The 26,613-nt window shown below is 42.7% G+C and overlaps 1 protein-coding gene across 5 annotated transcripts in view; it reads right to left on the bottom strand.

Moving 5' to 3' along the window:
* ctnnd2a (catenin (cadherin-associated protein), delta 2a) overlaps positions 1-26,613 on the bottom strand; it is a 142,207-nt gene that overhangs the window by 42,142 nt on the left and 73,452 nt on the right. For all 5 annotated transcript variants that reach the window (XM_057012103.1, XM_057012101.1, XM_057012102.1 and 2 more), the window contains 3 exons: positions 20,425-20,731; positions 6,032-6,164; positions 1,587-1,800 (listed from right to left, as the gene is read on the bottom strand). In XM_057012103.1, coding sequence (XP_056868083.1) covers positions 1,587-1,800; positions 6,032-6,164; positions 20,425-20,731 — 654 coding nt within the window. The remainder of the gene's footprint in view (positions 1-1,586; positions 1,801-6,031; positions 6,165-20,424; positions 20,732-26,613) is intronic.

Below are 26,613 nucleotides of genomic sequence, written 5' to 3'. Positions count from 1 at the left end.
TACACCGACCTTATCTAAGTTGTTTGTTATCTTGTGTGATCGCTCTTTATCTTGGGGAATTGTTTATTACTCTTCACGTGACATCTGGTGTGACCAAAGGGGAACGTGCAGCTGCTCACAGTCCACCTCACTTATGAGCTGAGACTCACAGATGGTGAGCATGTGCAAGGGAGAGGAGAAGACTGATGAGAACAATGGAGGAAAATGAGGAGTGCAGTACTGAAAAAAATGGAAACAGGATGTAGTTGCAGTTATTCGTGCAGCCATGATGCCTAGTCGTGTGTTTGCTACCTCTGATGGCTGTTTGTGCAGACTCTCCTTTTCATGTTGCAGTGGACAAACAGCCACTTAATTTCCAATAAGATGGACAGATAGACAGGGCAAAGGGGTAAAAAGAAGTGGTGAGATGGAGGAGTAAAATGGACTGGGAAGAGTAAAATGGGGGGAAATGAGTTGTTGAAGAGGACGGACATTAAAGCTGTGAGTGAAACAGAAGCAGAAAGATTAGATTAATTGTAATCTCTTAACTCAGAGTGACACCGTATTCCCTCACTGCAGTAAATCACAGTTAACGTTCCAGAAGGAGAAGACACACAACACCAAAGTCATGTGACTCTGATATCACCACAGAAATGAGCACGTGTCAAAGAACAGAAATAATCCTTTGTGGCACTAAAAAGAACCTAAAAGTAAAAAAAAAAAAAAACAGGGATGAAATTAATGTTCCTGTGCTAATTTCAGATGTTCCTCAGAAACGAAAGTTTAAAAAGCAGATTGGCAACAGTCAATGCACTTGGACACAAATCAAAACATACAGGAATTAATGATGCTCATCCAAAGGGTAAACTACAAGGTTAGATCTATCACCTAGGGAGAAGATAGAGAGAGAGAGAGTCAGAGAGAGAGAGAGAGACAGACAGAGAGAGAGCACTGTTCATCATTATGACCTGTCCTTAGGCTGTAGAACTGATGTCATGCTGGAATATAATTGCAGTTGGGCATTTACATTACATCCATGCTCGGGGGCGTGTGCATGAATTCACTGCATGCAACTATGAGTTATGTCCATATTAAACAGAGAGGGACAAAGTGCAGCACTAAAGACTCTGTGGAAGAATATTAAAATGTTGTAGGAGGCACCAAGTCTTAAAATTGGGTCTATATATGTATTTCCAAAAGAATAGTGCAGTGCAGGTTTATGTTTGCTGGTACCTCAAGGCTAAAACACCTTTGACCAACAAGCTGCACGACACAAAACTGAATATGAAGTGTAGATATAGAACCATTGCAAACAGTAAGAACCTGTACTCACTGTCATGAATGACATCTATTTTTATTCCTCATCCTCCAAACCAGAGAGAACAACTCATTCAGTATCTGTTGGTGATGTTAGAACAACCTTGAGTATTGAAATACAAATGGGCTCCTTTTAAAAAGAGGAGTGACTCAGTTTAACAGATCCTGACACTGATTCTTCACACACACTCACATGCACACACACTGTTAACAGCATCCTGGGACCACAGAAGCATCCTCAGGAAGATCACACCTGAAAAGGTGAGGTGTGTGCTTGCTTGTTTTCGTACCTGTGACCAGTTCTCTTATTTCTACATCTCCGGTTTTCCTCAGCAGACGAACCAGAGCAGGAATGCCGCCACAGTTCTTTAAGGCCACTTTATTCTCGTCGTTGGCCTTGCCGTAGACCAGGTTCCTCAGAGCTCCGCAGGCGCTTCGGTGAACCTCGCTCATCCTGTGGTCCAGCAGGTCCACTAGCAGCTGGATGCCCCCCTGCTTGCGGATCTAAGCATCGAGAAGTTGACACAGCTTTAATTCTATGAAATGATCTGTGAACATGCTTGGTCACCTTCCACCATCACTATTCCTTCTGCCTATCAGATTAATAAGCTCATGAGAGTTAATGAAAAATTCTATGACAACACTAATGGCTGTACTTTAGAAAAATGACACTTAATTAGTCTAAAGAAGGAAGCAAAATGTGCTTAAAATTCAGTCTAACCATTATTCGACTCCCATACGTCTCTCCAGAGTTCATTTTTCCCTTTGTGTGTGTGTGTGTGTGCGTGTGTGTGTGTGTGTGTGCGTGCGTGCGTGCGTGTGTGTGTGTGTGTGTGTTGCTTTGTGTGGGATGGTCTCCTGGAACAGTGATGTCTGGAAACTTAGAATAAACTTTAACACATTTAAAAGTTTAACACATGAATTTGTGATTACTATAGATTTTAGACAGGAACCTATGAAGCTTTGTGGAAAACTGCACTGTACTGCAGCTTTACCAAGGAATGCTAATTATTATAGATAGATAGATAGATAGATAGATAGATAGATAGATAGATAGATAGATAGATAGATAGATAGATAGATAGATAGATAGATAGATAGATAGATAGATAGATAGATAGATAGATAGATTGGTTGATTGATTGATTGATTTTAGGCCTAATTTCTTCCACAGTGACAAAGTTAATAAGAGCAAAAGGACAGAAAAAGCAGCAAAGTGGTTCAGATGAAAGTAAAGGTGAGTCAGCAGGAGTTTATCAGCTAAAATGACTCTTCTTATCTGCTCAATTAAAAGGGATTAAAGGACTGCTTGGCCAACCCTGCAACACTAGCCACATGATTTCCTTAACCTGAACTGGCCCCAGTCTTCAGCTCTCCTCTTTCTGTTCCATCCTCCTTTCACTGATCCTCTTTATGCTTGTGTCACAGTAAAGCTGTTATTCCATAAAAGCCACAGCGCTATTACTTTGCATTGCCTCTGAGCTACCTACAAGGTTTGCCAATACCTCCGCACTGTCTCGATTCCATGTAAAGAAGATTAGAAACGCAGATTGATTTGTCTTTGTCTCCCGCTGTTCCATGGCGGCCACGGCAATTGGTAACCCATAGCGACAGTATTATTGTGGTAACTGTTAGCAGTGGTGACGAGTGCAATGGTGGAAAGCAGAGGCGCTGCTGTGCCAGCAGCGGGACAGAATGGTGACACATACATGTCAATGCGAACACATGTGTCTGAGTCACCATCTGTGAAAGGTCGACAGGCATCTGCGACACCCCCCACCCCCCTCACCTGAAGCTGTTTTACGCTACCAAGGGAGTGATGCACATGCAAAAACCTTTTGGGTTTGCATTTGACACTTAGCCTAAAGCGAAGTGCATTTGGGGCCTTTAACCTTGAGCTAATTGAGTTCTTGCCCCGGGGCTAACATTTCCCTGCGGAGCATTCACAACTGGGCCAAAAACAGCATTAATGTATAGGCTCCTGGTACTGCACGGGGCCCGGCTGGTTTTTCAGTGCTACCGACAGTAAACTTTAAAACACAGAATGTCCAGGAGAAAGAAATTCTGGAGCCGTAACTTTAATGCAAGAGGGAAATCAAGGACCTCTTTTCTTGGTAAAGAGAATAGAGGAGACACTAGAACACTAGAGTAGAGGCACAACCAGCAGAGTGGATGAGTGTGTGAGTTCAGCTGTCTCATTCCCAGTTTTGTTTAAATTACAATGTGACGTCCTCACAAAATGGAAATACACTCTTGGTGTAACTGCATGAAAGATGACTAGAAAAACCCGTCTGCACTGCTGTGATGATCCTGCGAAGATCAAGCCTGTCTGTGATGAAAAAAAGGTCGCGGAGGTTTCGATCAATATCAAATCAATATGTAAATCATGAAGGAGGGTTGAACAGTCTAAATAAAGCAGATGTGACAGGTGATTAGCACAGCTCATACTGCAAACGTGGGTTCACCACTGAATATATACGTGCATGAAGGGATACGTGTGTGTTTGTGGGAAAGCTGCTGAGTCCAGTTGTCCATCATCCCACGTACGGAAATCTAACCCTAGATCTAATATGCATTCGTGTACATGACATGGAATAAATTAATTATCACGCACAGCCTTTCTTTCACTCTCTCTTTGGCTCTATGGTGCGAATCTCTTTAGCAACAAATAACAGCCACATATTTAGCTGCTTGCTCGGCACCTCTCCTGCCATCTGTGTCTGCCTGGCTGACGGGAAACCAGCAAGCTTCAGCCAACAAATTGGGCTTCGGTTTGCATCCAATTTATTTCAAAGATTCTGAACATACTGAAACCTCCAACACAATAAAAAGCATTAGGGGCCTTTTTTTTTATTAAGCTAAATGGATGTTCACGCTATATAAATGCTAGAGTGTCTACTAACTTTAATGGTGTCGGAGCTCAAGTGTGGTGCTTTAGAGAACACAGTTTAGAACTTGCCTGACATGAACCTTTCACCTATAGCTCAGACATTCCATACAATCAATCTTCAGTTTCAGGGATCAGACATTGTTTCCAACCAAGTGTGAAGTGGCTGCAATCTCCTCTCTGATCCAGAGTTTAAGCTTTAAGTAATGTCCAGAATGTCCAATATTCCTGCACAGCTGCCACGCTCCACTGAGGCGCACTTCTGACACTTGCAGATGCAGAATCATCGCTTTCTGCCCCCACCTACATGACCTACACACTTCTGTCAAAAGCCTTTTCTCTGTTTTTTAAAGACTCTTTGTTAGTAGGTTAGTAATTATTTTTTTAAATATTTTTACATTTAAATGTCTGTATAGCTATAAAAACCCAGGAAATACAGTAACTGCTACTTAAATGTACCCACTCACTGGCAGCTGTTTAAAGTGCAGTGTACTGTCAACCATCTATTGTAGACAATACAACTCTACACTGGCAAGCTGAAAAACCAAAAACCTTGAATAATTCCAAGGCTGGTTGACGAAGCGAAAGAAGACTTTTGTTACTTTTACCCTTCAAAACGAACAGTTTTCGAAAGGTTTTTCAATGAGACCATGAAAATTTCCTCTCAAACCTTCCTTTTAAATTCTCAAAGTAAAATTTGAAAGCAGGAGTGAAAGAAGGATGTCAGTAAATGTCACCATGTTCCACAACATACAACAGTAGGAGAGTCTACACACCTGCACAGGGACACAGCTCACTTTATCTACTTTACTTACACAGATTTAACCTCCAAATCATGAAATATTTTTATTGCCAGACGTTGATAAAGGAAATGTAAAAGTTTTCGGGCTACATTAAAAAATACAATCTTTTGGAAAAGAATAAAGTCATTTAGTCTGAAAATACTCTTTTCTTCGGTCTTCTTATTCTTTTCTGATACTGATGAAGAAGTGGTGCTCGTGTGCCAAAAACATTTCTTTTGAGAACCCTGCACTGAAGGACAACTTGACGAAGCTCATACACTCTTTAATGGTGCCTACTCACTTCCAAATAACACAGATAGAATTCTGCTGCCCTACAGTTATTGTGTGCACGTCGTATATGCTGCATTCACACACAACAAAAGCCCATGACATGTGCTGCATGTTTTGGCTGCCTGATATCACGTCAAGATTGAATTTGTGTAAATACTATTTAGCTGTGCTTCTGGGCATGAACGAGCCAATCAAGACGGCATGATGGAGACGATGAAAAACCTTCGCTGCCAATACAATGCTGCTATTCTCCCTTTTTGGACACCTCCATTCAAGCAATAATTATAGCCACTACAAAAGACTCGAGCACATGGAGGATGAGCAAGTGGGAGTGGAATGAAATAGGATGTTTCTGCATGCGGGTGTATTCTAGCTGTGTGTGCTTCCTCGTGTGGGCGGGTAAGTGGTTCGGTGTAAAGGAAAATTAGCTGGGTCTTGATGTTTAGACCTATTAATTGCCTGCGTTTGCACACAGTTAAAATTAATTTTCTGGTTTTACTTTATTTCCAGGTTTCTATATTTCCCTTGTAATTGCGGCCGTTTTGGCAACGTGGTTTCATTTTCAATTAGGCTGCAGAAACGGCTTTTATCTGACTTCCCTGAAACAAGAATAACCTCTCCTGGATTCCTGCTAAATTGATTCTGAGTGTTACAGGGTGAAGTGGGGGTTATTGGACCTAAAAGAAAAGCTCTGTTGGTTTGGATGTTAGTGCTATGCATGGCGCCATCCCAAAAAAGGCTACACTTGCACACACACACGCACACAGATACAAACCTCAGCTTTGATCTTGTTATCACCAAAGCAGAGATGCTGTAGGTAAGCTGCAGCGTTGGACTGCACTGATGGGAACTGGTGCTGCAACATCTGGATCACCTCTGGCAGCTCCGGATCTCTCCACCCAAATTCCCTGCAGAGAAGCAGACAGACAGACAGACAGACACTTTGATTCCTGCAGCACTTAAATGAAGCGTCAGGGCAGTCACAGAAGATTACGCTTCCTTTCCAGCAGACCCATAGTCACACTTTACACTGCAAATAGAAATAAAAAGAAAGGGTGCAGCAACATTGCAAATACAAAGACGAGCGCATCAAAGACGTGCAGAGCAAATGAAACATGCAGTTTCTGTGGCTCTGGAAATGCCATAAACTGAACCTGCATCTGTTTCTAGTATTGCACAACTACACCTAAAAATAAGCTTTTAATACCGAACATTTGCTGTTTTTTGCTAGCTTTAGTCTAGAGAGAACGCAAGACAATTTAAGCATGTTTCTATAATCACAAAGAGATTTTCAGTTTAGAGTAGATATAATCCGTGAAATAGGTTTGTGTAAACTTGAAAACAACAAGGTGCCGGAGAACACGTGTCACTAAAGCCTGCGAATGGAGTTACGCTCCATCGTTTCTACCATTACAAGTTTACACTCCTGTGAGCAGGCTGGACAAAGTGAAATAAATGCCTTGTCCCTAGGTAAAACTCGGGAATTGGTTTCCTTTATTGTATTATCCCCAGCCAGATAATTGTTTTGCTGTATTCCCACAAAATGACAAAACTATGAGTTTGTGACAAATGGCACAAGATCGCCTTATGACAGGCTGTAATATTGAACCTCATAGAATTTTTGTCTGTACTTCCTCTCAACCACTTTGTCCTAGTCTCCTTTCAAAACATTGTCAACTCTCAGTGAAACCAGGTCCAATTCATGCTGGTTTTTAATGATTGATTTGGATGTTTCTGCTGTCATGCTCGCCGTACTCCCCATCAATCTGAAGGGAAAAAAGGAAAATAAAAAATCTTCGTGTCTTGGTCAACAACAGCCAATTGACCCAATTGGAACACTTTTGCTGTGATACAGCACTCACGCCTGGGTTGATCAGGCAAATGCGGCCACGAAGCATCTGTGAAAGGCCGAGTTTGTGCCCGAAACATGGCTCTCCAAGATAAAGTAAGCACCAATGTGGATGGCTCTTTATCTGACAAGTGATAAGTGTTCATTCAGCCATGAAGCAGGACTGAAGGAGGGATGTGGAGCAGAGATACAGATGGGAAGGAAAAGGCAGGGATTCCCAAGGCATTTAGGGGATTTAGGAGAAGAGACCCTCAAACAACACAACTTAGATCGCACAACCAGATGCCATCGACACTGTTTGTATACGTGTGTGTGTATTCTTGTGTGTGTGTGTCTGTGTGTCTCTGTGGGGGGTAAAGATCAAGATGGTTCCTGATGTGGACGCTGATCTGAACTGCTGCTTGTGTGGTTAGGGACATATAAGTGAAAGTGTCTTAATACCTACATTTTGTGCATTCAATGGTGTGTATGTGTGTGTGTGTGTGTGATCCCTCAGCCCTGTCAGTGTGTTTAATAGAAAGCAGACTGATCTGCTGATAAGATAAGCATCCTGGCTCGCCATTAATTAAAACAAACTGGAAGAGACAGAAGGAGACAGACACACTTTCGGGGGGGGGGGATTGAAAGAAGAAATAGTAAGTAAAAACCACCTTTAGATGAGATGCCAGTCATGGAGATGTAGGTGCTAATGAGAGCTACAGCCCGCTAGATGCAACGCTAAGAAATGTGCCAACTTGCTGAAACAGAGGAATGTACAGAGAAAGATAGACAAGGCTGAGAAAAGAAAACGATCAAAAATAACCTTACGCTAAATACCCGTACCCACAATATTTACACTGCATATAACAGGGAGATGAGAAAAGACCTCGCTGGGCTTTGTTGCACACACCCACACACACATACAGTATGTGTGCATATGAACAAAAAAGTACAATCAGCACAAAGGAACTTTTCATGAATGTTCTCCTCACATTTGTTTGTTCTTACGAGACAACTGGAGTCCTGAAACCACCACGGATGTGCAGAACACAAACGCAGGGGACAACGATCTGAAAAACAATCATTTGGCAGAAACGTTGCCGAGGAAAACTTCGGTCCGCCTGCCCTGCAGAGGAACACTGTGGGGGTGGGATGAAAGGATGACCGCTATTTATCTTCTGCCCGTTGCATCATTAACCGTCTAGTTCCTCATATCCCTGAACTCAAAACGCGATGGCAGAGGAAAGCTGTGAAAGGATGAATTATGAAATACTTCATGGGATAAATATGCTGGGGGGTTTTCTGTCTTTGAAAATTTGAAATCTCGTCTGGGAGAGTGAAACAAATGTGTGGCTTAACAGCATCTGTCCCACAATTTAGATTGCATATTCGTATAAAAGTAAAGTTTGTACTGATTTTGCTTTTATTTGAGTTTCTTTGATTTAAAAAAAGCTGTTTCTAAACTTGTTAATAGACATTGTGTCTTATTTCTAACTGACCATAGTCCAGCCCGAGGAAGCCAATTAGCCAGAAACGATGAGGTGCTGACTGAGATGAAGGGTAAACAACAGGATGCATCAGCTTTTTCCATTTCTACCCCTGAAGTAGAAATGGAAAAAGAAGAGTGTCTCCACTAATATAGTCACAAAATCCACCAATTCCAAAAAAACAATTACAAACTCATTGGATCCCCCTTGGATCCTTTAGATGCATCCCTGTAGATACCATAAATATATAATCTTGGGTCTCTTGGACCATCAGTAGCACGCGTTGAGTGACAGCACCACACAGGACACCTGTCCACACAGCCTAATCTGATTGGACAAGGCCTGTCAGTCTGCTAAATGAAGGGAGGGTCAGGGATGGTAGACTGGCAGCATGCATCCCAAAGCAGATGCTAATTAGTGCCCGAACATCAATCTTCATCCCTGTGTTGCTATAGAGGGGGATGAGGATGAGAAAGAGAGAGAGGTAGAGAGAAAGCGAGAGAGAGAGACTGAGAGAATCAACAACAGAGGGAGAATGAGGGGGGAAAAAAAGTAAATTTGGGTAATTTACTGGCGTGGGGATCAATTTTCTCCTGTTACTGTAGAGAAGCTAAATAAAGGTTTGACAGAGCAGCAAATGGCACATTTTCAAATATTGGCTATTAAATCATGCCAGCAGTCGACAGACACCTCTATCCTCCACTGGTGTTTCTCATTATCTCTCACTGTCTGTGTCCTGTCTTTCCCCTGAAGGCACATTTTATCTGTCTCTGAAATACAACTTTAACACTTCTCCTACACTATTTCTCGCTCAGCATAGCGATGCTCCCTCTCCAAATTCCAGTCCATACCTACACACCTATGCAGACACCTGTGCAAATACCCCTGAGTGCAAGATCATAACCAGTGATGGAGCAGTTCCTGAGTGTGGCAAGCACAATATAATCTATAAAAACAGTTGTGGCTGAAAGGCAACAACAGAACAGAAATGTTAATCCCACAAGCTACCCAGAATGCAGGCTGAAGGAGAGAAAGCTGGTAAAGTTAAATACAAAGGAAACGATCAAACCCAACCCCTAACAAACAGCGAGATGCGGACGAAGCTGCAAACACATTGATTCAAATAGTCTCAGGTCTCTCTAATTAAAACTATAATTAGGTTCCAGGAAAAGAGCCATCCATGTGTGTTTGGACAAATGTAGCTGAACAGGAAGGTTTTGTTCCTAGTTGGTTCCTCGAGAGTGAGATTCACCTGAGATTAGATAAGCACACAATCATTCATTTGATGGATCCGATAGATTCCTGGGTTAGCCTGTTTGCAATATCTGCGGTGTGACAGATCTGTTTAGTGTTGGAGCTCAGACAACTGGAAGTGTGATTGCTCCTGCCAGTAACGGCCCAGTGCAGGAGAGACACCAGCGTCCATGGTCACTATGGCAATTAGCACCCCCTCCCACTCCAACAATCCTTTTTTTTGTTATTTTGATCTAAGATGTTCATGCAACATAGCAAAAAGATAAATGAAGTGAAAGGAACGAAAAATCATTTCTCCATACCAAGTCCACAAGTAGGAACTTCTCAAGTACTTGACGCCATAGCATCTGTCTCCACTGGCCAAGGAGAAATGCATGCTGGGACATCACGTCGTCCAAAGTTCACAGGATTCAAGCCTGATCCAAATTTGCTAAATCTAGAACTGTACCTGGTCGGTGGTTGATGATGTTTCACAAGTAGGTGAGAATGCAAGTACAGACAAGTACCATAGGATGGAGAGTGAACAGTGCCCAAAGCCTGAGACCCTGAGTCAGACAGCAAAAAAGACCCACTTTTAAATCAAATTTCCCCTTCTTTGGTGCTAAAATACGGCACCATGGGTAGCTGGCAACTGAAAAGGACGGGTGATCCAGAATAGCACTCTTGACTGAAATAGAAAAGTGGGATTAAAGCATTAAATCTATACTGGGGAAAAATGACCATGATGGAGATGGGATGAAAGGTTGAAGTAGTTAATGACAGACCATAAATAAGAAGGGAAGGTCGCAGCGCTGAAAAAAAGTCTTTCACAGTTTTCCAGCCCGTACAGTCAACCGGGAGGACGATCAATATGGCTTTACTCACACCTTCCACCTGTACTGAAAGACACTTTTGGGTGAAAAAGGGTAAACAAAGAAGAGAAGAAGAATGAGGAGATGTGAAGACTGAGGAACACAGACAAACTGAAAATGAAGATGTTTTGGAGGACATGAAAAATGTTTCCCACATCCAGTTTCAAGAGAACAAGAACGATCAAAGTCCACTTCAAGATTGGATTTCAGTGGTACTGCTTTCAGAGAGTACAAACCCCCAGCTGACCAGTTCTCCCAGTACACCTAAAAATAACCACAACACTGAACCTCAGTCACAGTGGACCAGCACCACTGTTTATCAGCAGTAGCAATTTAGCAGGATTTGGCATCAAACTGGCATCAGTAATGGAATAATCATTAATATATATGACAAACTACAATTTCTACTATTAAAGAACAATATATTTTTTTATTAAAATGGGATTTCAAAACACTTCAAATAGAAAAAAGTAAATAATGGTAATTAATTACTTCTCATCTCAACAGATAATATCTTCGCATTACTTGGTGGATCATTATACTCAGCACGGTAACCAGTAACTGGTAACCAGTTATGGTAACAGGTTTCACTTTGTAATGAATAATGAGTATGGAGTGATTAGGAGGTTCTACCTGGTGACACGAGTAATAAAGCACCAATACACTGCTGCTAGTACACACATTAGTAGGCAGGTAGTTACTGGTAGTTTAGCAAAATAACCACAGTTCATCAACACACAAGAAAATCCCAGTTTCTTTGATTGGAGTCTTTATTCTCTCTTCTCATCACTTTGGAATCATCTGGCTCATCAGGCTATGATTTTGAAGTGTTAGTGTCAGCGCACTTAATCCACAAGTCTTGTGCAAATTTGGAGGAAGTTGAAGAATGTATCACTCAAAATGACCAAAGGGAGACAACAGAGAGCGCTAAATGTATCATATTACTAATACTCTTCCAGCTGCGTGTCTACACACTAAGACCTGCAGGGATGTTGTCATGTGTCACGCTGGCCCGTCTGAGCTGGACGACTGAAACGTTAGCTAAAACTGTAAACTCTAATTGCGTCAGACATTAAGAGGACCCATTAAAAACACAAAAACACACCTAGACAGGGTGCATATGTCCTAAAAGACACGAGCGTGCACGTGCAGAGGAGATATTCACAGAGCAATTAGCCCACATTTGCTGATCAGTCATTTTTAGCCCAGTAGCATTATTCCCCCATTACACAGTGCAATTACTGGATGTTTACACAGCCAAACAAGAGGCCGGTGAGACACACACTCAGTCAAACATTCATTAGATGGGCCGATAGAAGCTGAGGTGACCTAGATCATTACAATGTATCACACAGCTTCCTCATTGAGATCGAACTGTTCATTCTAATTCATCTACCTGCACTGGCATTCCATCCAGATGAGTAAAACTAAAACAAAGGCTCAAGCAGGAGGCGACCGGCTGACAATAGTAATACCGACACTTGGCACAGTTTTGTAGCTTGATTGGAACCGATGCGGGGCCACCAGTGGATAAGCGGGCTGACACCAGTCAGACACCCTGGGCACAGTGCTCTGCACTGGAGTCTGATAATGGAAGAACAAACCTTGGCACTGAGGCGGCAACAGTGAACAAACTGACACATCAAATGCTTACTGGCTACAGTCAGCCAATCACGCCACGGGCCAAAAATTACACCCATGTTTAAAAAAGGAGGGGGTTCTCGAAAATGACAACCCCATTCTTGAGTCTTGATTTACGAGCCCATGCGCAATCAGATCCACTAGTTTTCTCTGGCCTCTAGATAAAGGACTGTAAGATATTTTTACAGTGATAACAATGATAATCACTGTGTGTGTGTGGTGGTGGTGGTGGTGGGGGGGGGCAATCAATTTACAAGTGGCAGATCTAAAGTAGTAGAATACAGATCACTACCGGCAGAAGCTTAATGGCAACTTGTGAAGCCACCAAAGGAGCAATTTCATTGATTGGGCTTTTGTCCAGTTGGATGGGGTTCTGATTTAATTGCTGGCATGCTGACCCAGTTACATCAATGTTATAGCTTAATGTTGAGGTCATCAACAACAGGACAGGACAAAGCAAGTGATGGCTGAAGCACTTCTGGATTGGTGGAAATCAGATGGTTGGGATCAGCCTGTGTGATTCGGGGGGGGGGGGGAGAGGGGTTGGTCAGGTTATTACTTTTCACTAAAGAGGAGATACAGCCAACCAAAAATGCTATCCGTTTCCTCCTGTTTTATACTGAGAGAAGGTAAATTTTCCTTTTGAGGTGATTAAAGTGCTGCTGTGAGTTTGGAAATGGGCAGGTTAATGTTTTATTGCTGTCTAACCAGTTTTTGAGAGAACGATCGTGTCATCAGCTGGGTGACGTGAGAGGAGGGAAAAAAACAAACTAAAAAAGCACCTGCGATCCTCTTTAGTCCTCAGGAGGACAATAATGCAGCGCAGGGAGGAAATGACAGTACGGGTATTTACTAAAGCTGCGCATCAAGAGAGGAGGCGACCGCCCTGATAATGATAGTGAGGCATCACACGAAAGACCGTTGTGTTCTGTGAAAGGGGATTTCCTCTGTGCTCAAACCAGAACCACAACCATAAAGGACAGTTTATTGTGAAAATCAACCAGTAACAGAACATTTAGGTTCTAACACCAGCCGGTTCTCTCTGGAACTCCCAGCTGCTGGATGATGAAGGTACAAGAATAATCAGAATCATCTGGTTTGGGGTCATTTGCTAAATAAGCAAGCGTAAAGAACCAACAAAGCCACCCTTCATGAAACTTTAAACACTCAATTTCAACGATCTTGTTGAGTATAATTGAATTTATTTAATCTACAAAATGAAAATGAAGCCGTTAGCACATAGAATCTAAAGGTGGTTGCAAATGAGGGAAAGCAGGTTCCAACCTGAGGGAATTTGTTTATTCAAAAACACTTAATGTGAACAAACGTTACCGTGATCATGTGCCAACGAACTTTTGGAACAACTGCAGTGAAGAAATCAAAACCTGAACAGTAAACTGATTTAATAATCTGGACAAATACCAGAAGGATGAATTTAAAAGAGCTTCAAGAGAAATGTTTGGAAGAGTACACTTTCTTTATCTTCTCATTTTTGCTGTTTTCTGGTCTGTTTCTTTCAATATTTGTCTTGCTTCCTCTGGTTGCTGCTGTCTTTTTGTTTATTCTTTTATTTTTCTTATTAGGAGTAGGATGAGAGAAGTTAAGGTCGTCCTACGCCTTTTTCGAACTACAACAAATACGACCAGCAGGTAACAGATGTCTTTTGGTCCACAGATGTTTCTTTAGTAGTTATTTTAACCTGTTAGAATTAAACTCTATAAATAATAATCAGTCAGATGCATAACAAAGCAATCCAAATAGAGCTTTATTAGCCAGCATTTTACCTTGGCCCAATAAACAAACTGATTCTGGATCTTTTTTTTTGTCTCTTCACTAAGCTGCTGTCAATGACTGCAGAAAATAATGCTGAATAAGAGCTGAATCAGGTTGAAACCTGTTTGATAACCCAAAAAGATCGATTTGCTCCAACCTAAGTGGCCATATGTGTCGGCAGACATGTTTTACTCCTGAAAAGCGTTTTGAGGACATGGACGCTCTCAAAGGACAGCAGATGTCTCCAGTTAATGGTCTGATCAAGGATGTTACAATTGTATCTGCTGGGGGATGAATGTGTATTTGTTTCCACCCCCAGTCAGGTTCCCCTTGTCAAATCAGTGATTTCCCAAAATTCTTGTGTTGATATTGCATCACACCTTTCTGATGTAATATTAGGAAACATGTTTCTACTCTTTAAACAGCACATAAGGAAGAAATTTAGGCCAAAGACAATATTAGCATGTGTTTCGGTGAGAAAGCTTGTAGGTGTTTCATTCTAGGGAGTGAACTCCTCAGGGATGGGAGACGGCTGCGCTATGCATCTGCTAACATCGCTACACCGCTGCACTCGGTGGTTGCTGGCACGGCGCCCTGATGATGCGTGACAGGAAGCGATCTGCAATTACAGCTTCAAATGAGCTTGATCATGACATAACTTTTTCATTCCATTACATCTGCAGGCAGCTATGTGGGCATTTACCCGACATGTTTATATGTATCCAATTTCTTTGGCAATCGCTGCGCTGCGTACTGCTGCGCGCTCCGTCTCCGCTTTATTTCGCCTGTCTGGCTGTTACAACATCCAGATGGGGCCAGCAAGAAAATCACAGCGCTTGATTTTCTGCAGACAAGTCAGCTGGCAGGAGAGGCTGGGTTATGTATACAGATGCACAGAGCAGTGACCTGACCGTCTACCCCCCCCCCCCCCGGAGGAGTTAGCCTTGATCAATGACAGCATTATGTGAGATTTACAACTTCTTGACATTAATGGGTGTATCCAATGTGAATAAAAGAGGTAATTAGGGAGAAGATACAATTCTTTGGGTCTAAAGTCAATAGCGCTGAATTTGTGTATTTCGGGGAAGAATTAAACAGCGGCTGTGCTTTCTCATCTGAGCTGTTCCGTCGATACCGCAAGCACAAAATTTACATTTTATGAGCTCGTGCTTGAAAATAAACAGATATTCATGTTCCATGTTTTTTTTTTCAGCAAGAAAACCACAAACTGATCCACTTGACCAAAAAGACAGCCCTCCAACATGTACACAAGACATTTACTGTATATTTCTGCACTGCAGCAAGCTGGTGGGATTTTAATGATAATGATAGTTTATATGTCATGTTTATGTGCTCACTTTCTACCAGTCAACCATTAAAGCTCCTGACAGCTAGAGTGTGGCTTGGCTGTGTTGCTCTCAAGTATTAACCGAAAGGCGGTGAGATGAATTGAAGCGTGGGAAGAAGATATACAGTCATTTTGCTGGTGTGACATTTCCCCATAATCCCTCCCAAATGCTGCTGGTGTGAGGAGAAACAGGTGATAGGAGGAGAAGGAGAGTTAGGCGAGCATTCACATCCCTATTTTATGTAGAATTACAAACCTAGAAAGAAAGTTTTCCCCAGTTGTGCGCTTTATTTACAGTAAAGACTGAGCTAACTGGGTGTACGTCTGTGCACAAGGTTTAAAGCAATGCTAATGGCCTAATTACAATTAGCATAAACCCATTAACGTAATGTGTGCCTAAAATAATATTAATTCCGTGAAAATTTCCAGTTGGTGAAAATGAGCACCAATAAAATCAGGCAAAAATGTCCCAGCTTTCCAGGTGATTTTGATTTGTGTAGTATCTTTTTATACACTGTGTATTGTATGATCATAATGTACATGTACACGTGTGCTAACAGACCTGAACGTATCTTTTCTGCCCTTTTATGGTACATTCAAGGCCTTCCATTCAAGAAACTCAGGTGATGCTCACTGTGTCAGTGCAGAAGGAACACACAGGGTTGCCGTCATCTCAAGGTCACAACCATAGACACACACAAAAGAGAGAGAAAGAGAGAGAGAGAGAAGAGAGAGAGAGAGAGATAGGCCAGCACAGAAAAGGAAAATAACTACAATGGGCAATTTACCCAGAAGTTGCAGGGATGATGGCCGGGCCACAGATGCACACACAAACACAAACAAAATCACACACACACACACACACACACACACACCACACACACACACACACACACACACACACACACACAGACACACACAGCTGTGCCTCGGGGCCAAGGTTCTGGCAATGCATCATTACCCTCCCTTGGAGGTAATTCCATATCCCAGCATGCATTTCTCATGCGGAGAGGAAATTACCCCTGGGCCGTGCTGAGAGCCAATAGAGTGTGTCTTCCTATCTGTCTCTTTCCCTTCTTTCTTTTCTCTTTCTTCAAATCCCTTTGTCAACCTGTGTTTGTCATGCCCTTGGCCCCTCGTCCCTTGTCCGTTACTCAGTCACCCTCTAAACAATTATTTTACTTTTCAATAAAGCGCTCGCCTCATACCGCTTTACCTGCCATTTTCTTTCTCTCTGTCTTTTCGTCTGTCTGCTTTCACAGTAAAGGTCAACGTGCAGCTTTAGTGAGATGATGTGACTCCCCACTGACAAAAACAGAAAAATCAGCAGCACACCCTCTTACGCTCTAGTCTATCGATATGCGGGATACAATTACCAACATTTCTTCTGTTCTTTATGAGGAATCACATGTACCCCTATTCTGTCTTAGCACAACATGCGCCTCGACAGGACAGGTCTGGACAGAGACCAACTCCAGAACAGCTCTGAAGGAACCATGTCTTTGGTCGTTACCTTTCTGTTTAAATTCCTCCTAAATATTGGGAAATAGTTTAGACATGGGACAAATAAAGGGACAATTCTAGATTCCAACATCGTCACATAGTGATAAATGAAAGAGAGAGGAGTGAAAGAGAGAGAGAGAGGAGTGAAAGAGAGAGGAGAGAGAGAGATAGTCTGTTCTGTGATGGACTGGTGATCTATCCAGAATGATTCTCTGTCTCTGCTGACTTCTGGGTAAACAAACCTGATTTGTTTCTAACTGAAAATGGATGGAGTGAGGGAAGAAGTGAGGGATACATGGATGGAGGGAGGAATGGATGGATGAATGGATGGAGGGATGGAGAGATAGAGGGAGGGAAGGAAAATGTGAGGGATATATGGATGAAGGGAGGGATGGAGGGAGGGATGGATGGATGGATGGATTGATAGAGGGAGAAAGGGATGGATGGAGGGATGGTGGATGGAGTAATTGATGGGTGGATAGATGGAGGGATGGCTGATGAGGGAGGGATGGGTGGACCTCTATGTCTCTCTCCATGGTGCTGAAAAGTTTTGAAGCGTGTTCTGTCATCTTATGACCCTTTTTTCCATAAACCTTCACTGGAGAAAAGCAAAAACGCCTAAAAAAGCTAATATGACAATAGCAAACAGGTGAAAGTGTGTGTGCTTTACTCATTCCCTGTTATGTTTGGTAGCCACAGCTGGGTTCAAGTCAAAGCAGAGAACAGAATACTCTGTTTGCATAAAAGTGTCGCACAGGGGCGAAGAAGCACTAATGGGCCTAAATGAAATAAACCAGGTGATCTATGCTAAGAAGAAGCACCAGGTGATCTATGCTAAGAAGAAGCACCAGGTGATCTATTCTCCAAAAGTAACTTTGGAGGCTTCGATTTCCATCTACAGCAGGGACCCTTCAGTCAACACCATGTGTCCGTGACAACACGTGTGCTTCTTTGGCACTTCCTTGTTCAGAGAAACACATCAGGGACGTGCATTCTCGCATGCGAACAGGGTCACGGATGACCGCCACACATTAACCACGAAGAGAGCCACGTGTTCGGGCGATTAGCCACCCAACAGTGTTGCACCACATCAGGTCAGAGAGAACAACAGGAGAAAGCATTTCCATGTCAGCAGCTGTGTTGGCTGGGACCACTGATTTTCACCCAATGGAATTAAACAGAAAGAAAAAGGTAATAAAGACGGCTGAGGATTGCAGCCATGTTTGAACAGAAAGCAGCTTTTAAAGGTCAGAAATGGGATTCATTCCTCGTGTGTGTGTGTGTGTGTGTGTGTGTTTGGGGGGGGGGGGGTGTTTGTCGGTTTCAGTGGAAGAGAATCTGGGCTTAATTCACCCCGACTTCACGTGATGACCAGGATGATCCTCCCTTTAATCATGCAAATGACCACTAACAACAGCATGAGTAAACCAGCACACTTTATAAACCCCACCAGTTAATTCAAAATTGAAGGAGCCTCGTCAGGTAATAAAGTCCAGCTGAATTCGCTTGTATGTGTCTATTAACTTCTTCTTATTAACTTTTCTGCCCACCACCCCCCTTTTTTTACCATAGATGGAGCACAAGCCAGACAAATGAGGAAACACTGTTTAATTCATTCCCCCCCCCCCTTCCTCCCGATAATTATCGATATATCACCCTGCATTCTTCCAAGTTTCTATACATCCTTCACACTTCACTCCCCATCGTTCACCAATTCATCTCCTTCCTCTTCCTCTCGCCCTCACTTCAGCTCCATCTTCTGGCTGTTATCTTCTCCCCTCACTTCCCTCAACCCCCCCATTTTTCCCTCGACCCCGCCTTTTCTAACTTTTATTCTCGGCTGCTGTTCTCACTTGAACTCACTGGCAGTAACGCCCCCTGTGTTTCTGTCACATGCACATGCACACACACACACACACACACACACACATGTACAACACATCTACCTGATTATCGTCCATGCCTACAACTCTTCCTATAGCTTTATTAGCACACCAGCTAACCTAGCGCAGCTTAATTACAGCAGAGTCAAGTTCAGGTGTGAGGTGGGTTTAATTTAATATAGTAACCACATCAACACATCCCATAGAAATGACCAGGGCACCATTTAAATAACGATTTAAAGCATGGAAATACAAAGAAAAGAAGTTAACTGAAGATAACAGCTGACCTTTGCTAATAACTCATCAACAGGATGACTGCGACTGCTTCAGCTCCGCCGACAGGCTCCAGCTTCTAAGCTGAGAATTCCATTTCAGTTGAGGAGGGGAAATTTAATTCAAAGCAATTTTCTTTAATAGCACTGAACAGGGAATTATTTATTAATTTAAAATAAAGTGCAACAAGAGGACACTCAAACTGCAGTCGGTGGATGTCGAAGGAGTCACGCCCAGGCTGTAATTACTCCAGAGGGCAAATAATGCCCTTCCTCACACGCTTCAGGTGAGGGTTTTGTTTTTTAAGCTCTCCTGACAAAGACACATTGTAAATATCGCTCAGCTACTAGCGTACAAAACAGTATAAACACAAAACATTCATAAAAACAGTAGTTGTAGGACAATCATATTAAAATTTCAGGCTCTCTGGTGTGTGTAATTCCTCCCCCAACCCTCTTCTGTTTATGTTAGCATTGTGAATAATGTGCAAATGCCAAAGCAACACACTGTCGATACAGTTCACAGCAAAGGAAATATACATCATGATGACAGCCTTGTTATTGTGGAAAAAGCAGAAGGATTCACAAATGTGATGTGAATACCATCCAATTATTCACACACTGGGCGCGTGTTCAGAGACGCTCTTACAGGGAGAACGAGACCTCACAGCCTCGCTAAAGTTTGAGCTCCTCTCTGGATGACTCTGGACGCCTGTTGCGTGATTGACAGCTGCTTCTAAGACATCATCCATGCACGACTGTCTCTGTAGGCCTCTGATGAAAGGAAATTGTACATCAAGTTGGATATAAAATCTATCCTTGAGGAGGGGAGGGCGAGGCGACTTTGCTTAATTGTAGAAGTGAGAGGTTGGAAGTGATTACAACTCAGTTGGACTCTTTTATAGCAGTAAAAAAATATCTATTTGACTTCTAAACATGGTTAATGCACCACAAATTAAGACATTTCACACTGTAGGTGGTGCGTGTGTGCGTAACTGTATGTGTGTCTCCTTGTATTTGCAACACATTGACCATAATACTCAGCCGACAAGCAAGTGAGGACATTTTGACTTGTCTTGTTTGAAGATCGAGCTGGGTAATGTATTTTCCAGCCCCCACAGAGATAGAAGTATGAGGAAGTGTGTGTGGTGGGGGTATTTCATATCCATTCAACTCTCAATACGCGATACACATGCATTGGCATTAACACTTCACGTGTGTTTGACCTTTACAACACACACACACACACACACACACACACACACACACACACACACACACCACACACACACACACACACACACACACACACACCCCTCTGATCCTACCTTGGGTCTTTCTGAATGGAGTCAATGGACGGCGAGCGTTGCAGGCTGCCTTCAGGCGGCAGGGCCGGTCCAGACTTGCTGTAGGGTGATTCCACCACCGAGGGGCAGTACTGCAGGGTGCGGTAGGGGTCTGCCACATAGGGGTCCGACCCATACAGGTCTCCTCCTCCGACGCCTCCGCTTGAGGTGTAACCCGGTCCCACCGTGGCGTAATTGTTGGTCCCACCGCGGCTGTAGTTTCCGGTGCCTGTGCCATGGCTTCCGGTGCGCTGCAAAGGGGCGGAGTCGACACCGGGGGAGGAGGGAGCTAAGGCGGGAAAGTAGGGACAGAGGACATAACTTAGGACATGGTCGTAAACACGCTGGGTTAGGTCTAGAGGTCAGAGGGCCCAAAGGAGAGGAGGAAAGGACAGGAGAGAAGGTTAAGGATTTTCTGTATTATTTAAAAAACTGTATAAAAATATGTTCAGTTTCCAGCAATAAAAAAAATGTACATGATTTATGTTGTGTCTTGCTTTGAAATAACTCATTTTAATGTAATTAAAATGAAATTAATTTTTCACCAACTTAAAGATTTTTCTTCTTTCAATTTCCTTTGCAAAGTACTTTGAATTGCATTTGAATTCCTCAAAGCACAGCGACTGTTCACGCTGTATAGATTCGATTGTCTGACTGATGGTCAGAATTAACTTGGGTCAAACCTCCAGAAAATGATCTATATTGCTTTAAAGAAAAAAGTGAAACAAAGAAAGAGTGGAGTTTACTCTGAACCACATTCTCTTGTAGAGGTTTAAAATTCCCTTCCCTTTCAAAAATAACCAACAGCAAATCAGCATGAATGTCTATCTGTATTAATTCTAGGGCAAATAAACACAGGTTTATGAAAATAAGGACGAGAAAATTCCATAAAATAAGAAAAATGGCAAAGTAAGTTGAGTTATTGAGCATGAAAATGGAAGAGGGATTTGCTCTGCAGCCTGTGCAGCCTGCAGGGGAAGAGTGGCCGTCACCTCTCTGCCCCGTTATGTTGGAGCTGTAGGTCAGCGAGGGTGGTGCTTGGTTGATCGGCTGTAACACAGGCAGGCCCGCAGGGGGGAGGGAGACCAGCGTGAACTCAAACACAGCCCCAAATGCAAAATCCTACAAGTCTGTTGTTTCAGGAATCTACAATAAATCACACAATCAATAGGTGACCGTGTGATTGACTGTTGGAGCTTTAAAACAGGCCGGGGCGCCCCGTCTTTCGGAGACAATTAGCCAGTAAAACGTGTCTGGATAAGAAACTTCACACAAACCAGAAGACGCAAGCGCACACACACAGACACACACACACACTCAATATATTCACAAGGGCCTGGACGCAACCACTACCAAGCATCTCATAAAGGCTGTGTAAGTGTGAGCACGTGGAAATGCATATTTAAACTCTACAAGGGTGTAAACGCATCGAGAGATGCCGAACAAATGCAGCCGAGTGTGTGATGTGATTTTGTGTGGCGAGAGTCTCATTATTATGTGAGCAGCAAACTTGCTCTTTAGCACAATCTTGAATGGTGGCATTTACTTGACCTTCCCAACCCTTTTATCTCTCCACCTCATCCTCATCTTTTATCCTCTCACAGTCCCACAAACACAGACCTCTAACCTGTGGTGTGTTTTTGGAACATAAAAGGATTTAAAGAAAATCTCAGATATCCTTATGTATACAACTATAGCATATTATCCCCAACTCTAAAATTAAGCGAGCACAATTCCTGTTGTGATCCAGACAATGAAGCATACAACTTTGCAACTCTGCCAGCATGTGCTAGCTGGTCTACAGATGCCCTGAAATTGATAAGAATGCAAAGAAAAATGAACATGTTGGAGTTAGAGATGGAAAAGGAGTGGAGAAATGAGAGTAAAGGTAATGAGGCAGAGTTCCCACCATCAGATGTGAATCCTTGTGTTCTTGGTACTTTTTTGTCCGTGGCAAATCTTTCTGCATGTCTCATTAGTAGCCTGGGCTCTAGGCTAACACCTAACGTGTCCATGAACAGTCACCAGGACACTTTGCATCAAACTATGAATAATCCCAAAAGCCAAATTAGGAACAAGACATTGGTGAAAAGATGAGGGCAAATAAAACCCACTGACGTTTAGGGACATTTATCCTTGTTGAAAAAAACGAGAGGAGAAGGTAGGGTTAGGAAAGACAAAGAAGTCCAGCCAAAGAAAAGTCCTGAAAAATGACCGTGTTCAGCTATTGTTTTCACGTTCAGTTTTTCATTGCCCCTTTATGCATTCAAACTTTTTCTTCTGCTCTCAATCTTTCCCTTCTCCTCCAACCTTAAATAAAGAGCCACGCAATTTATCACTTGCTTGGGTAATGATGTGCTATAACTGATGACTTGACCTTTAGGGGGCCAATGCTGCCAAGCAAATATCAGCGTGTGGGTGCCTGTTTCTGCATGTTCATCCTGTCCTCATGAGAGGTGGGTTGTTCCAGCCTTTTGGAAGGATGAGCATTGTCGGTAAGTACATGATTCATTTATCATATAGATTCAACTCTAATATGCACGCCTTAATGTCAGTGTGTGTCCACCGTAAATATTACTCTTCGCTAACGAGAGACGGCTGTTGACGATTGCTAATGAAAGCACTGCAAGGTGGGTAAAGTAAAGCCTCGAGACAATCGGAGCTATCCTACTCTGGAGGTGGATAATAACACTGACAAACTCCTTCAGTGTCTATTGGGTATAGTTTTATTATAAAATGTCAGCAAAAAGCTTTCAAAGTCCCAGACTGTATGTAGAATGGCACCGATGCTCATTGCAGCCGTCATATTTAGATCGTAAACACAAATACGAGTAGTTAGCGCAGAAGGCAGTTAGTCATATTAGCGTTAATGGACTACTTAGACTAAACTCAATGTTTAAAAGTTGGTCTGACACAGACAGTGCAAATATACTGAGGTATATTGCAGACCTCCTTTAGTCAATAAATCAAATTAAGTTTGATTTAATCCATGAAAACATTCTGAAAAGCCACACTTGTGAAGCAGGGACAGATTCACTCCTGACAGGAAGCAAACAAAGGTGTTCGCTGGCAGAGAGATGCTATATCAGAGGAGTGGTCGCCTAAACTGTTTGATACGTGTTGTGTGCAGCAATCAGAAGTGTTAAAAGGATCGGAGCGATGGTCCTTGTGAGCACACGCACCAACACCTCCCCACTCACAAGTGCGCGTGAAAATTTCATTTGGGAGGGAATAAAAGGGTGGGTGTGGCTTTGTGCTCCCCGCTCACGCGCACAGTAAACAAATCACGCCGCTGCTCCTCCTGGCAGATTAGTGATGGCAACTGAAACTCTATTAGTCATTTGACACAGCGATACCGCAGCAATTAGCCAGGCAGTCGCGGGGCCGTCTAACTGGGAATGAGCTGCCCTTTTCTCACTGGATACTAAGGGGGGTGGGGGGGTGGGGGGGGATAAAACCAATCCGCTTTCCCTATTCATCCTGCCTCCTCATTCTTTTGCCTTTTCCTCCATTCCTTTCAACCCTACTCTGTCTCTCTCAATCAGTTTTTTCTCCATTACCCCCCCTTATTTCCCTCCCTGTCCCCCTCCGCCTGCAACACCTACCCCATCCTTCCATTGTCTTTGCCCTCAGTCATCCCTCCCAAAACTTTATTATTTAAATGTGTGGCCTCCGTCTTGTCCCCCTTTTCACCCCCACTTTCATTGTTTTATGTGTCACTTCTCTCCATCATCCATTCATCTTAAGTTTTCTCTTTCTTCCTTCACTAACACCCTTCAGTCTCTCTATCTCTCCCCCTCTATTGTGCTTGTAGTAGACTATGTGATCAGAGCCGAGGACATGTCCTTTCTTCCGACACGCTTCAGTGCTCAGTGCGATTACACAAAACCCTTCAGACTACGTTTTCTATTCTCTCTGACACAGACTCATAGAAGCACACACAGACACACACATGAACATGGTCTACAGAACATAAACTATAAAGGTGTGTGGAACATGTTTCCTTTTTCTAAATCTTTGTAGACATGCAAGTATTTACACCAGGAGTATAGCGGGAAGATGCAGGCTTAAACTGTCATCCTTGAACGTGAGGGAAGGTTCCTCCCTGCGAGAATCCTCCTGGCCAACACAGAGTTCTTGATGTTCCTGGATGTTCGTCACAAGTGCACACAAATATCCTACTCCAAAAATACACATTTTACAGTGCATTGATCTGACCTTTAATTCACACAATAGAACTTTTTTATTGAAACACAGCAGAAATTAGGAAATGATTGACCCAGCATGATGCTGACAAGTTAGTCCAGGATTTCTTCCTTCCACGACTACTGTAATTCATTATTATCAGGATGTCCACACAATTCTCTGAGACGCCTCCAGCTGATCCAACATGCTGCAGCTACAGTCCTGACAGGTATTAACAAAAGACATCACATGACTCCTGTGCTGGCTTCTCTTCATTGTAACAGACGCTGATAAATAATCATGAATCAAATTGAATTGTTGGTTATCATAATTTCTGAAACACTCTGGAAACATGCTGGCTCAGGTCATCACCTCACAGCTGGGACCAAAATTGATGACTGCCGCATGTCTATAAGCCGGTTTATTTCCCGTTTACATACTTTCTGTAGGTATTTGGGCGGGCTGGTCCATATGATTAGGTGGATTGTCCAGATTTCTATTCCCCTCACTGCAGTTATGAGTTTCTTCTGCTTGTCAGTTTTCTCTTAGCTGCAGCTCGCTGACATGAGTCGTGGCTCTCAGAACCTCGATGGGAACGGTGGGTCATCCATTGGATGTTATCTGGCTTTACTTGAACGCGTCTTATTAGCGCATTTGACTTTGATGGGGCAAATGAAAAGTGGGGACGGTCACACACGTTGATGACAGAGGCTAAAAGGTGCTCGTCTGTCCTGTCTTACCATGATTGCTGATGTTAAAGATAGCAGGCCGTATACATGTGCTTATGGGGACGGAGGAAGAGAGGGACAAGCAGGAAAGATGTACACTGATGAAGGAAGCAACACTGCTGTAACGAATAAAGCACAAGTTAAACAGAAGACGCCAAGAAGAACAGCTTCTCTTCATTTAGGAATTTTAATGACTGTTGATGAAACTTTTGTGCCTGTGTAACTTTTAGCCATACTTTTTTTATTTTACATTGGATTCCCATCATGGCAGCCACAGCTGAGCATTGCAAGTTTATCCAAGAAGCAGCTCAAGGCTTCTGTCCTCGGAGAGTGAAACTTTTGACAAAACATCAGACAGGAACTTAATGTCGTACAGGAGCACTGCATCTGGTGTTTCTAACTTCAAATATCTCATTTAATTCTGCAGCCACAGCCAGTGTAGCTATAATTAGCGTTAAAACCACATGTGGACATTGGAGGTCATTTTTGCCTAGATGAAAGTGAATCTTTTCCTCTCCCCTTTTCAGGGATTTAATATTTTTCCATTCAAGAAAGGCCTGAACTTTCTTTGCCTTCTGGTCTGAAGACATGTGGTAACTGGACTCTTTCTCAATCTCTTCCCATTCCTCCTCCACTCTCAGACTTCCTTCGCTTTCATCTCTCTTCTCCATCACTGTCTCTCTTTTCTCCCCCTGATTAGGGTGTCAGATGCCAACACAACAGATTTAAAGGGAAAAGCCTTTTAATGGTTGGATCATCACATTGCTCTCTCTTTTTACTGCATTGGCATATTCATGCTGGAGGAAGTCCAAGAATTCTTGGAATTCTATCAACACACATACACATCTACACATATTTCCTTATATAACAGAGCTCATACCTTGTCCTTGGAAAATGCATAAATGTTTATCCATTTATTTTTTAATCAATCAGAGAATTTCATTCATCCCCTAAGCTACATTGAAGGTAAAATGTGCATGGCTAGGAATAAAAAGTGTTTCTTAAAGTTATATTTAAAACTGTAGGATGATGGTTGAGCTATGGATGTCAGAACTGAGCACTATTTCTATTTGTAAGAAAAAACTACATTTTTGTGAAGTTTCTTCTTTTGAATGAGCCAGCATTAACGCTGATCATAATAATGCTGTCATTATTGTAGAATAATCTAATTTCCCCAAAGAGCAATATCAAATTACAACGATGCGGCTTTTCCACAGTAGGAGTTCAGTTTGGCAACCAGATATCTCTGACAAATGGC

The sequence above is a fragment of the Takifugu flavidus genome, chromosome 17, assembly GCF_003711565.1.
Source record: "Takifugu flavidus isolate HTHZ2018 chromosome 17, ASM371156v2, whole genome shotgun sequence".
NCBI lineage: Eukaryota > Metazoa > Chordata > Actinopteri > Tetraodontiformes > Tetraodontidae > Takifugu > Takifugu flavidus.
The sequence above is the reverse complement of the archived record's forward strand: the minus strand, read 5'-3'. Positions and strand labels throughout refer to the sequence as shown.